The 14,088-nt window shown below is 42.0% G+C and overlaps 1 protein-coding gene across 3 annotated transcripts; it reads left to right on the forward strand.

The window, feature by feature from the left end:
* The first annotated feature begins 294 nt into the window (after positions 1-294).
* On the forward strand, positions 295-13,951 carry LOC109641172 (transcriptional repressor CTCF-like). Of its 3 annotated transcripts, none has more exons than XM_020105532.2 (16): positions 295-631; positions 4,687-4,834; positions 4,972-5,111; positions 5,316-5,408; positions 5,587-5,766; positions 6,974-7,183; positions 7,282-7,444; positions 8,280-8,450; positions 8,564-8,697; positions 8,978-9,098; positions 9,506-9,655; positions 9,752-9,912; positions 10,272-10,454; positions 10,526-10,661; positions 10,755-10,991; positions 11,769-13,951. In XM_020105532.2, the coding sequence occupies exons 2-16, from the start codon at positions 4,699-4,701 to the stop codon at positions 12,014-12,016; spliced, it is 2,463 nt and encodes an 820-aa protein (XP_019961091.1). In that variant the 5' UTR covers positions 295-631; positions 4,687-4,698; the 3' UTR covers positions 12,017-13,951. The 3 variants fall into 3 exon arrangements, with proteins under 3 accessions (XP_019961091.1, XP_019961089.1, XP_069383943.1); XM_020105530.2 differs by lacking the exon at positions 295-631 and adding an exon at positions 710-1,726; XM_069527842.1 differs by lacking the exon at positions 295-631 and adding an exon at positions 1,232-1,490.
* Positions 13,952-14,088: the final 137 nt, after the last annotated feature.

A 14,088-nucleotide genomic window follows, 5' to 3' on the forward strand; every position in this document is an offset into this window, starting at 1 on the left:
GATATGCTGGATGTCAGCTCATATAAGTGTCGGACACAGGCTTGTAGATTCAAATAAATAAAATACCTTTCAAAACGCACTGACCAAAGATTCCTGTGGCCTCAATCTTTGTCACGTGTTGCACTCTTACTGACAGATGTGACTTAAAGCTTCACAATAAATACGAACCATAAACCAAAATTATACTCCAATGCCATGACATATAACAGCTGCACTCGCTTCCTTTTGAACGTGTCGTTCGATTTATTTGGTTTGAAAGAAACGGCCTTTCTCGTGAACTTCTTTTGTCGCTCTCCTTACTTTGGATGTGGTGAAAAGGAACATGTCCGAGGGCCGTGAAAGCAACCTCGTTCCCACCATTGTGACAAATGGTCTTCCATGTATTCCAACGGGGCGCCCCTCCTGGCCAATCAGGGTGTGTGCAGAGGCTTCGACACCACCCCCCAGCGGCCGCACAGGCGCACTGAGCTGCCAACTGCCATTTTGTGGCAGAGGCTACTCTGCTAAAGCGGGAGAGGGATTAAAACAAACTGCGAAGAAGCCTGCATTTCTCAGCAGCCTGTCAAACTTTGTAGCTGACACCCTGAGCCGGGGGCCTTGCTAACGGGGAAGAGAAACACACTAAAGACAGGTAAAGTACCACTACTTTTCTGATAAGGGGGAGTTTGCAGGATCTTTAATCGGCCTCTAGGTGTCACGATGGGGCTCTGGGTCCGGGCACTCGTCGGAGAGTGTTTGTCTCCCTCTATCGTTATTGAAAAAGCCGTCAAAATACGTTTAAATAACTGAAGTTCCAACAAATGCTTCCACAACCCGCTGATTTTCACACACATCTGTGGGAATATCGTCGAAAATAAGTTATGGGCACTTCGTCCATCTGGTGGGAGAGTTTAGGCCAAGGCGTCCATTTTCTCGCTTCTTTGTTTCCCGTCTTTACAGCCTTGACGACATGGAAACTGGCGGGTTTAAGTTATAGCCCACAGCTAACGTTAGCTTGTTTGAATTAGCATACGCAAAGTATTTTCCTAAACACTTGTGTGCACGCGGGGACACAAATACACGACCCCCAGCACAGCCTTGCGCATCCAGCAGATGTTTCGTTGAGTTTTGCCACATGACGTTCTTCAACGAGACCTTTACTCGAAGACCCATGTAGCATCTGAAGCTAGCTAAGAGTGAACACGGCTAGCTCGGATTCGAGGCCCTTTCCCACCCAGGACCCTCGGTAAATGTTTACAAGTGGCGACAGCGGCGAGGTCTCCGGCAGTAACCGAGTCAGATATTTGATTTCGCAGATTCTGTTGCGGATGCATCAAACTCTTCGACGATATAAGTATAGGTAGCGAAGCATACACACGGAAATCGTACGGATTGGGCCAGCGAGGAAAAAAAGGAATGACGAGGCATTGACAGCAAAGCGATCCTCGGTGATCCACTCAGACCAAACACACGATGTGTGCTCTCCAAACCCTGCCTTCTGCCATTATCGAGTATGTCACCCGTTTCTCTTGTCGCTGTGGTCGGGATTGTCAGCTGTTGTTGCACCCGTCGCCCGCTTGTCTCTTATTCTAAGCCCACCTAGAGCCTCATGGCCACAGATATATATTACAGCAGAGAGCTCCCTCTACGACTCGGCTTGGAGAGCTACAAAAACACCGCTACATAAACTCTGTGCGAGGAGGCGACAGTTGGCAGACTGGACACTGATCGTCTTTACCATGTTATGGTAGATATGTTATACCAAATATCAAAAGAGCTATAAAGGCCTGTACCACAGCCTCTCTGGCTTGAACCAATTCAGCAATATTAAAATTTACTAAGTGTACAAAAAACTGAAGACAATCAGATGTTAGGCATGTGACCGTCTATGTCACTAATGTGTATATATATAGTTTACATTAACAAGTTGTTTGTATTTAGTCCTTTCAAGGTGGAGTTTGTGTTTCTAACCCAATCCACTTTTTGTCAAATTCATGTAATAGCTCCCCATGGTCCTCTCATTGCCCTTTTTGTGGAAGTGATTTAAAAAGTCCAGTGTTCCTACATCTGTCGAGGTGGAAATAAACCAAGTGGCACGGAAATAGTCACACATTACTAACTCAGTAAATCTATAACAGGGCATTCGTGCTTGTGCACAGAAGAGAAGAAGGGAATGAGAGGGAAAGGAGACAGTATTGAGCACATGCTAACAGATGTCATTTTAAAGATTATCAGGGAAAGGGGCGGTCAGAAGAACTACATTTGAGAAACAAGGCACAAGAGCTACATCAGGCTGGGGAAGAAAATTAGCTTTAAACTAACTTACTGTAACTGAGCCCCATCCACAATGACAGGCATATAGAGCGTCATGTAAAATCTACTCATTGAATGAGCTCATAAAAGCTTTTCTTCTTTTTGTCATGGAATCAAAACTTTGCAAGATTATGTCAGTTTCTTTTCAACACTGTATATAATGTCTGTGGTGAAGTTTGAGGATGTTTAAGATTATACATTTTGTTCTGCTTCAGCTATGAGAGACTCTCCACATCATTGTCCACCACTGTGTCATTGCCATGGTAAAAATGTGTCCGGGACTTTTTGAGGCTGAGCTTGTGAAAGGAAGAGTGTATTTTGTTGTTGACTTCAAATATCAACACAGTGTATCTCAAGAGTTGCTCACGCCACCTTTATCGTAAAAAGCCACCTCATCCAAACTGAGTCATGCTGCTGTAAGGGCTATACACTGATGAATCACACAAGCATAGGGTCATCTCTGTTTGAAAAATTATTGAAATTGTTTTACTCAGTCACCTATGCAGTTTTAAGATGTAGATGTAGACAATTCATTGATCAGAGTGGATGTGTGGATCAAACTGACCATAGTTTTTTCTGCAGATACAACAAGAATGGCCACTAAGAATTTCTAGCTTTTGAAGAGTTAAGAAATCCTTTCTACGCCTCTGGTTATTCACATCTGCCTTACTAAACCAGTGGGGAAAAAGCTGCTTTAGACATTCAAGTTTGTGAATAATGAGAATGTCTAAATAAATCTGAGAACAAATAACATCAGCAGTGAGCTTATACATATCTTGTGGGAGTGTCTTGATCACTCTGGTTTCCTTTAGATACAAAGGGAGATCTCTCTCCATAGATGTTGAATCCATTGGGCACTATTCTGTATGCAGTGTGGGGAAGAATCCCTTCAACTGTCTGATAAATTAAAGTTAGACTGACACCCAAAGCAAACATTGAACCCTACCCTCCTTGTGAGTGTCCTTATGTTGAAGGATTCCACTCGTGACTTAACATCACTTGTTATCTCATCATAGTCATGATATTAAACTCAAAAGAACTCAGAACTAGAAGAATACAGAGGATAAGAATAATAATAAAAGGATAGAAGTAGTATTGACTCACTTCATATAAGAGTGAGTGTATCAGTGTGTTTTATATTACATACCCCATGGGGGTACAGACCATGTGTTGACATATTACCCAACCCCTATTGCAGGTTTACAGAAAAATAAATAAATATATATATGTATTTGCATTGAACTCTTGTTTTGAAAAGATAAATTCTTAGTCAGGTACAATTCAGTAATGTAAGTGTTAAACTGGTCTGTAAAAAACTTTTCACTTCAGACCCATTTTACCCTAATACAGATGATGATAAAATCTGTTATAGGTCGTATGTATAGTGCAGATGTGTAACTCTACCTCTTCCCTCCCTTAGGTTGGCAGGGACAGTCAAGTTAGAGCCAAGCTCAGGGCAAGCAGCAAGGCAAATGGAACTTTCCAGTACAACAACCCCACAGACTGCAGCCCAGTGTACTGAAATCACGATAAATATCCATTTGTCCTTGGTATTTCAGGTAACACTTGTGGTGTTTAGTGCCAACAATGTGACAACACTGGCTTTTGAGAAATATGTCACACTTGGCATACACATTAGTGCAGACACAGCTTTTCAACCAAGCTGCTGGTCAGACATCAGTAACTCTACTTCCATGAGAAGATTGAGAATGAGATTTGAGGCAGCTGAATGTGAACTAAGTTCTGTTGGCCAATTCACAGTTGGTGGATTCAGTATTATGTGAACTGAGGTATGTACAAAGGTTGTATTTGCAATGTAAATACTGACATGTATCACTTAAGCTAAGCGATTATTTGATGGTATTATATCACAGAATGGTGCTTTTTCAAATATCCATATAGTCTTGTATGTTTTTATCAATTTAGAGCAGAGGAAGATTTGGTTCGAATTAACTGTAAATCAAATTTCTATTCGTTTAATCTTGCTCAACACCAACATCAATTAGAAAGTGGAACCAGATCTGGACAATGTCCACACTAATATATTTTCATCTTTAAATGACTACGAGTTTAAGCTCAATATCATAATTAACCTTATATACTAACACACCTGAAATCCTAATTTGGTATAAACAGGAAATGGATAGTCTACTCTGTAGTTGGTTGCTTGGTTAAAGTAAATGCTGAACAAGGAACAGCAATGATGAAAAGTAGGGCACAGCTGATACTGACAGAAAGCTTTAGCAAAGCTTTGCATTCATAGCAGAATTTCTGTCTGTCTTCATTGTCCCTTTCAAATAAAGACAAAAAATGTCTAAGGAAATAACTAAGAAGCTGGTGTGTTATGCAACACACTGCTTGATGATGATTTTTTTTCACGATCTCATATTTCAGAACCAACCCAGCATGGATGCAGGGCCATCAGAGAGTGTAGGGGTGGTGGAGGTCCACAACCAGGACGCCATGGTTGCTGACCTCCTCCAGCAAGCTGCAGAAGCCGGGGGCGTGGTAGAGGGACAAGCTGGAGTCATCCTTGAACAAGGTTCTTACAAGTTGGGCATGATATTATTCTACAGTTTAGCTGTATAAAGAGCAGATCGTTTCATACATTTCTATTGCATGTTATCTTTGTTGAGAATGTGGTCAAATATTTTTTGACCCAGCAATGTTGTGTTTCAGGTCATGGGGAAGGAATGGTTGCAGCCACCCAGGCCCAGCAACAGCTAATGGAGGCCGGGGTTAGTGTAGACGGTGGAGAAGGTGTTGAAATGATGGTTATGGACTCACTGGATCCCACCCTGTTGCAGATGAAGACCGAGGTGAGTCACTGTTAATGAACTTCGTGTTTGATGTGACATAACAGTTGCCCAGTCTGACCTGAACAAGGATGTGGGCTTGTATCACAATAATTCATTTGCTCTGTTGTGACTCTTTTAGAAATTCAATCAGTTGGTTGTTAGGAAAGTGTGTGCTGTGTCTCAAAAATGTACACAACAGTCTATTAACATGAAGTTTACTTGCAGGTGATAGATGCTGCAGTGGGGGGGTCATCAGCTGGTTCAGCTCACCAAGCAACTGTTACAACAGTGGACCAGACTCAAATCATCACGCTACAGGTAGGTGCTCTTTTGAAACCACTTCTCATCATACCATCTCCAGCTTTTTCTGTGTGGTTTATGGAGACAATCTGCATTTACAAGCTGTCTGTAGACCATGAATTTGCATTTATCTTAATTGATTTCCTGCATATTGCCCAGACATGAGAGCTGATCTCTGGTGTCTTTCTGTCCTCAGGTGGTTAACATGGAGGAGCAGGCAGCTTTGGGCCTCGGAGAGCTGCAGCTGGTCCAAGTGCCAGTTTCTGCCACCACTGTGGAGGCCCTGCAGCAAGGCACCTTTGTTGACACCACTGCAATGCCAAAGGATGGAGACCCAGTCATCTGCCACACCCTGCCGCTTCCTGAAGGCTTCCAGGTACACAAAAGCTGCTTTCAGATATCAATCCGATTGAGAGCCTCTGCATTATCTGCAGACTTTCTCCTCCTGGCCCCCTAGTATGAGTCCACATAAAGTCTGGAGAATCTGATAAGAGTGCACAGCAGGGGCTCCTTCCCTGGATTCACCGCGAGTGAGTGGGGGGTTTGATGATGCTTGTAACACTTGACAGACGCAAGAATGAAAAAAGAGAAGAACAAATATCTCTGGATGAAAAAGCCCAGTCAAACACGCAGAAGACACTGACAAAGATGCCGGAAAGTTTGTGATAAGAGCCAATGACAGTGTGCATTACTTCCTGCTGCACCCAACTGCACCACCTCTTGCCTGAATAATACAGAGGATTTGTTGCTGTTGTGAAAGTGTCTGTGCAGAGAACCTCAGACTTTGTTGTTGCATGTGTGAAAGGCAAACTACGGTTAAAGTCCACACCCAATTCTCCCGACTTTATCTGCAGGTCATGTCTGAAAACGGCTAAATGGACTCAGTCGTTGTTCAGTCTTTAAGTCGGACATCCAACACATACATGCTGGTCCCTGGGTTTTCTTTTTCCTGCTTTCAGTTCACTTACTTGTAGTGGTGACAGATGACAAATTCAACTCATTTAGAAGCCCTTTTGCCTCTAGCATATTAAAGATAACTTTCACTGTTGGCCCCTTTGAACTCAAATAATAATTGTTCATTCATTGCAATGGCTGCTAATATTAGCATTCCTAATATGCTATCACTCTGTGCCCTCCAAGACAAGGCATTTGAGTAAAATGCACTGAAGGCTGTAAAGAAGGGTAGTGCTGCAACAGTGGCAATCTGAGGTGGACAAACACAATGGCCTAAATTTGATTGGCTTAATTTTATCTGATACCAACCCTGATCAGCCCTAATTCCATCCCTGAGCTCAACTAACAATGTCTCTAATATGCATTGGCTTCAGAAAGTTAACAGATCCTTTCACTTTGTCATTATGGGTTAATGAGTGTTGATTGTCAGGCAAAAATGGCACTTCCATCCATTTAAATTAAAAACTACACCGTCACAAATTGTGATGTTTTGCAAATAGGTGAATTGGCAGATTTTAATTCCTTTGGGAACATAACTTCTCCTTTAAGCTTCATTCTAGCAGCAGAAAACCTCACAAACAGGTCAGTAGTGATTAATTGACAAAACAATGGTTGTGTTTGATGTATAGGTAGTTAAGGTTGGTGCTAATGGGGAGGTGGAGACAGTGGAGCAGGAAGAGGAGGGAGGACAAGCCCACCCTGAGGAGGAAGATGAGGAGGTGGGGAACCAGCTGTTGGAAGAAGGGGAAGATGGGCCTATTCAGACTCCAAATGACCCAAACTGGGCTAAAGATCCAGACTATCAGCCTCCATCTGGAATGGTGAAAAAGACCAAAAAGGTAAGATTGGTTATTGTGAAGTGAGAGTCTATTGAATTGGACTTAACTAAAAATGTAATCCGCTGATGATGATGTTTAATTAGTTGCCGTTTTTCCAGGGAAAAAAGAGTCGTCTGCGTTATGCTGAAGGAGATAAGGATATGGATGTCAGTGTCTATGACTTTGAAGAAGAGCAGCAGGAGGGCCTTCTGTCTGAGGTCAACGCTGAGAAAGTGGTGGGCAACATGAAACCACCCAAACCTACAAAGATTAAAAAGAAAGGTGAGAAACAGCTGTCTGTTGGACACTGCCTCTACAAACCTTTGATCATTAAATATTTTTTTAATGGAGCATTAGCTATCTTTGCACCTCATGGATTCTACTCATCACTTATCTGTCAACATAAGTAGCTCTTCTATAATCTGTGATGCAGTGGAGATACCACCAAAATTTGCTCTGTTCCCACTTTTGTACCTACAATGCACTGTAATCAATTTGTCTGCTTCTATATCAGTTTTTTCCCTTGATCGATGTGAGAATAAAGGCCAAAAATTTATGCTAATGCAACTTATAATGAATCACAATTAAACAATGACACCAACAAAAAAACATGTATAATTACTCATGTTAGCGTATACTCCCCTTAAAATGGTTAATGTTATAATCTGTAACAAGGTTTATAATGAGGTTGAACAGTTGACATTGCTTTGCTCACCTGTGGTGCCCCCTCCTAATTTCCCTTTGGGGATGAATAAAGTAATCTATCTATCTGTCCATGGCCTTACTTGTGTGAAAAGTTAACAGATTTGTCATAGTTGAAGAGTAAGCCAGCTGACTTGTAATTAGACTACAAACAGCCTTATCTTTGTTTGTTACTTTACCGTCTACGGTGTAGAAGCTAAAATACCTGCTCACACTTGCATGCTGCTGCCGCCTTTAGAATGTCCTAGGGTGAACACTGTACCATACTTAAATGTATTACAGCAATGCATTATATTATGATGTGATTTATTATATTATTGATAATAAAGTCATTAATAGAGTTATTACTTACTTTTACAGTTGTCATCAGGCAGTGGGATTTTGATTTTAACGTTTGTTGTATGTTTTGTGACAGGAGTGAAGAAGACATTTCAGTGTGAACTGTGCAGCTACACCTGCCCTCGGCGCTCCAACTTGGACAGACACATGAAGAGCCACACCGATGAGAGGCCCCATAAATGTCACTTGTGTGGAAGAGCCTTTAGGACGGTCACCTTGCTAAGAAACCATCTCAACACACACACCGGTATATACTAACACTCGTCTTCATAAAAACATGTGCTTTGTTTTATTTGAAGAGGAAACATAAGAACAACTTGATGCAAGAACAACTTCAATGTTTCTTTTGAATTTATACAGGAACTCGGCCACACAAGTGCACAGACTGTGATATGGCTTTTGTGACTAGCGGAGAGCTGGTTCGTCATCGTCGCTACAAACACACACATGAGAAACCCTTCAAATGCTCCATGTGTGACTATGCCAGTGTGGAGGTAGGATGTGCTGCTGTCTGCTTGATGTTAAAGTTGTACAGAGTTTATAGATTGTTTCTGTTTATTACAACTCATATATTTATCTCTGTGGAGTGAAGAAGTGAAGAGGAGGGCAAGATAAATTCACAGTTGCACAGCCAGCAGCAGTGGAGGGAGGAAGTTGCTATGTGCCTTTCCAACAAGTTAATCCATTCTGTTCCAGAGAGTCCAGGGCCTAAAACGGCAGATGTATTGTAAAGTTGTAATGTTCTGTGCAGTGACTATAAGTTTGTCTGTGTAGGTGAGCAAACTAAAGCGTCACATTCGATCCCACACCGGCGAGCGTCCATTCCAGTGCAGTCTCTGCAGCTACGCCAGTAGAGACACGTACAAGCTGAAGAGACACATGAGGACACACTCAGGTAGGACAACATCTTAACTACTGTTCTACATGGATGAAGGAGGACAAGTTGACGTCTCTGTTTTCAGAGACCAGTAATGTTTGTCGACCATTTTTTCGTATCATATTGATTATTTCTAAATGCCTTAGTGTCAAAAATGATCAATTCCAATCAAAAAGGTTTGGAGGTAATCTGCCCTTCGGACAAAGCCCTCCTCCAGTAATTGCGAACCACAAACATCTACAAAACTATAATTTTCACTTGTAAACACTGAGGTTCGGCCATAACAGTGGATACAACATAGTTAAAATGTCTACTTTTGGGGTAGTTTATATGTGGTTTCTCCCACCTCCAAGGATTCTTAGCATTTGTTGGATTAGAAAAATGAATAGTAATAAACCAGTGTACATGTTAAACCCTCTTTCCAGGAGAGAAACCTTATGAGTGCTACATCTGCCACGCCCGTTTTACCCAGAGTGGAACCATGAAAATGCACATTCTGCAGAAACACACTGAGAACGTGGCCAAATTCCACTGTCCACACTGTGACACAGTGATCGCACGGAAGAGTGACTTGGGTAAGAAATCCAAACAAATGCACACATTCAAACAGTTGACTTTGCCAAGCTGTTTCTCTTCACTTTTTATATTTTGTTAACCATGTTCACCTCCAGGTGTCCATCTTCGGAAGCAGCACTCGTTTATTGAGACTGGAAAGAAGTGTCGTTACTGTGACGCAGTTTTCCACGAGCGCTACGCTCTGATCCAGCACCAGAAGTCCCATAAGAACGAGAAAAGGTTCAAATGCGACATGTGTGACTACTGCTGTCGCCAGGTTAGTGCACTTATATCTTTATGATTTGATGTGTAGGGTTGCCATTCTTTCTGCAAATAAGTAATTTCCCTTTTGACTCAGGTATGGCTGGTTATTATTTAATGCGTACCATCCAAGTTATTTAGTTAAACATCTTAAAAAGTTGTCACAGAGGGTTAGGATTCATCCTCTTGGGATCATAAATGTCTGTACAAAAGGTATGGCCCTCTATTCAAGTATATATTGGACTGGACTAGAGTAGTGGATAGACAGACAGACATTCCAATCTGTCCGACCCTTGCTTCCAGCATAATGTAATTATTTGAATGGGTGTATAGTACTGGCTGGGTAACTGGTGTGTCCTATGCTTCTGAATACAGGAGCGACACATGGTGATGCATCGTAGAACCCACACTGGAGAGAAACCATATGCCTGCAGCCAGTGTGAAAAGACCTTCAGACAGAAGCAGCTGCTGGACATGCACTTCAAACGCTACCACGACCCCAACTTTGTCCCCACCGCTTTTGTCTGCCCCAAGTGTAGCAAGACCTTCACTCGCAGGGTAAGGATACTTTCTTTTGGCTGATTGGCTGTTTTTAGAAGTGAACAGTGTATAACAGTGCATCCTTGTAGAACACTATGGCACGCCATTCGGAGAACTGCAGCGGTGAGGTGGAGGATGCTGAGAATGGAACTCCTACCCCAAAGAAAGGGAGAAGAGGAAGAAAAAGAAAGATGAGGAGCAGGAGAGATGATGATGACGACAGCGGTGAGAATTTGATGTTGCATGATGGGCACAAATATTCATTTCACTCAACTCAGAGTACTACATCTCTCTTTGTTGAATCTCTCTGTCACACAGAGGAGGATCATGTTGATCCCGATGAGGAGGAAGAGGGTGAGGGAGAGGAAGAATCGTCACTGCTACAGGACGATGAGGACCCAGAAAGCATGGAATTGGACCAGGCCCCTGCCGCCATCCCTGTCCCAGCCCCCGACGAGCCACCAGTCAAGAGGAAACGAGGCAGACCCCCGAAGAATGCCCCTAAGCCTCCAACACCTATCAAGTCAGTCAGAGTGGCTGCCAAGACAACGGCTGGTGAGAAGACAAACACAATTTATTTAACACCAGTTGGTGTTAAAGAGCACTATGTGGGGAAAACAAAATGTATTTAGTCTGGAGGTAAATTTAATGTAAAAGCACATGTACTATAGATAAGAAATTATTATTATATTTCAATCAATTAAAGGTCCAGTGTGCAAGATTTAGGTGAAAGGGAACTATTGGCAGAAATTTAATGTAGAATATCCTCATGAAGTTTTCACTAGTTTGTTTCATCTAAATTGTATGAGTTGTATTATTCTTTTCCCTAGATAACACCCTTTATATTTAAATACTTTATATTTACATCGAGGGGGTCCTCTGTACGGAGGCTGCCATGTTTTTTACATTAGTCCAGACTGGACAAACTAAACACCTTTTGAGTTTTTATGACAATTAAAGTCTACCACAGGTTCTCTTTCATGTTTGGAAGGAGAGGGTGAGGTGAGGGGTGTTCAGCTGCAACATGTAACTTCAACACTCGATATCACTAAATTCTACACACTGTACCTTTAAACAAATTGTATTTGTATAGCCTCTATTCACAAATCACAGTTTGTCTCATAGGGCTTTTACAAGGTGTGACATCCTCTGCCCTTAACGCTCAACAAGAGTAAGGATAAACTACCAAAAAAAACCCTTTTAACAGGGGAGGGGCATATTTCTGTATTAGATGTGGTTACGGCCGTTATGATTCGTGTCCACTTGGTTGAGTTGCTTTGAGCTGGCATTGTCTCTGTTAGTAAAACTTGTCCATGTTGCTGTGTTTTGCAGCTGCTGCCATCATTCAGGTGGAGGATGAGAGCACTGGAGCGGTGGAGAACATAATAGTGAAGAAGGAGGAGGGTGACATGTCCACAGCGACACCTCTAGAGGAGGGAGTGGCCCTGACCGTGGAGGGGGTGGGGCTGGATGGGGAAGGGGTAGAGACTGTTGAGCTGGCTGTGAACGAAGAAACGGCAGCTGCTGCCGCAAACGGCGATCTGACGCCAGAGATGATCCTGAGCATGATGGACCGGTGAACACAACACGCAGCGACACACGTGTAGCCAGACTATGTGTAAAGCTAATATTTCCACATCCTTGGCCTTCACCTCATGTCTCATCTGTATGTGCTTTTAACAGCAGCCATGTTGGCGCCTTTGGAGTGGCTGCACAAACTGGTGACAGCAAAAATAACCATGCACAAAGAAAGGAAGCTGCATGTAAATACTTCCACAGTAACTTCACATCCATGTATGTCAACCTGCTGCACACTGATGTTTGTGGGTCACACACACACACACACACACACACACATATACATATACACATACAAAATACCAGATCCTGTGTCATCTCATATACAGGTAAAATTTCCAAGCTAATTACTGACTGCTGTCTGCTCTAAATGCTTTTTTTCAGAGGTGAATGTCTATTGAATGAATCATGTATTTTGCTACTTGTGTCGACACAAAGCCACATCCTGTGTCAGTCCCTACCCACACACTCTGCAGTTAATGTTAAGACGGAAACTCCTCTGTGTGTGTTGCTCTGCCACAACCAGTCATCTGCTCTTGCCTCATCACTTTATTTTTCTGTTCTCTTGCTTGAGAATCTTTCCGAAGATTTTGCGAATCCCTGGCCTTTATTTGTTTGTATATAGATATTAATGTATTTTTTTCCTATTGAAGACATGGTATATGGTAAAGTAGATTGCCTCTCAGATATCACTGACTTTCAGTCACATGAACAGTTGAGTTTTCCCCCCCCTGAGGTCTGACTTGAGTCTCTTATAACAGGATATTGAAAGAAGGGTCCTTCCTTATATATGGGGAGAGGCAGGTACATTAAAATGAACAGAGCAAATTCATAACTGTGGTACATCTTTTAGCCTCATTCAAATGGAAACATGCCCTCAGTCAGATCATGTACAGTAAAAACTTGATAGCTGCTAAATTATCGACATAGTTTGAGATGAAGTAATTTTTCAACTGTTTTATATTTTTCTCCTACTTATTACTGTCGGGCCTATTTATAATTCACAGGTAATATTCTTCTTCCTTCCTGTTTTAAAAGAACATAGAACATTGGAGCAGTTACAGAAAATCCTGATTGGTGAAATATGTAGCTGTAGTTTTGAACATTCCAAAAAAAGTAGTATGAGATTATTTCAATGCATTTGAATATTCTCACTTGAAATAATCAGCAGTAACAAACTCAAATTTGTATAAGGTAATTATCAGCCATTCTAAAGCCAGTTCCATGTTTTGTTGGGACCAGACTAAGCTGTGAGTCAGTGAGTCCCTCAAACCCCCCCTCCCCCATGATAATCCATGATGTGGCAGATGACTTTTATGTAAATACATATTTTAAACCCTCTCTTCTTTTTGATTTCTTGTAAACCCCTTTTAATGTTTTTAAATCGCTGATTTGGGGATGTGTTGGTTACTTAGGTTCTCTGTTAAGTGGTTAACATGTCAGAACCAGACTGGGTCCCTCGTAACCAACCAAAACCACAATCATCGCTTTGTATTCTCTTGTTCAGAGCCATTTTCTGCTTTGATGTTGTTTTACAGTTTTGGTTTAAGGCCATTGGGTAGAGGTCACTGGGGTTTTCTACAGGTTGATTCGTAATCAGAGAAAACATGTTAGGAGAAGGTTTCTGAGGAAATCAACCTTCATACATCATACCTACACTGTCACTTGAGTAGCAATCATTAAGCAGCATCAGTTCTGTGACTTCACGACAACATGTGTTCTCAGTCTGTCATGTTGTTCTGCCGGCAGACAGATTATGTGTGACTGTTCTCACATCAGCAGAATTCTTTTTTTGCTCGTTTTGTCAGAGTTGAGAAAACCAAGATTATAAGACGTCCCTGTTTGAAGAGCTAGACAAAAAGAAGAAACCTCTGTCATGTTGAAGCTGAGACACTGTACAGCTGATGAAAAATAAAACCATCCTCATATGCCTACAACTGCTGCATGCTTCAGTTCTTTTATTCAGTTCGTACAGGTGGGTCTGGCAAGGCCCCACAAAATGTATGTCTTCTGTTTTTCTAGGTCAGTGCAGAAAAATACGGGGTAGAGCCGGTTGAAATAAAAAAAAAAAACC

This window comes from Paralichthys olivaceus, chromosome 7 (genome assembly GCF_024713975.1).
Source record: "Paralichthys olivaceus isolate ysfri-2021 chromosome 7, ASM2471397v2, whole genome shotgun sequence".
Taxonomy (NCBI): Eukaryota; Metazoa; Chordata; class Actinopteri; order Pleuronectiformes; family Paralichthyidae; genus Paralichthys; species Paralichthys olivaceus.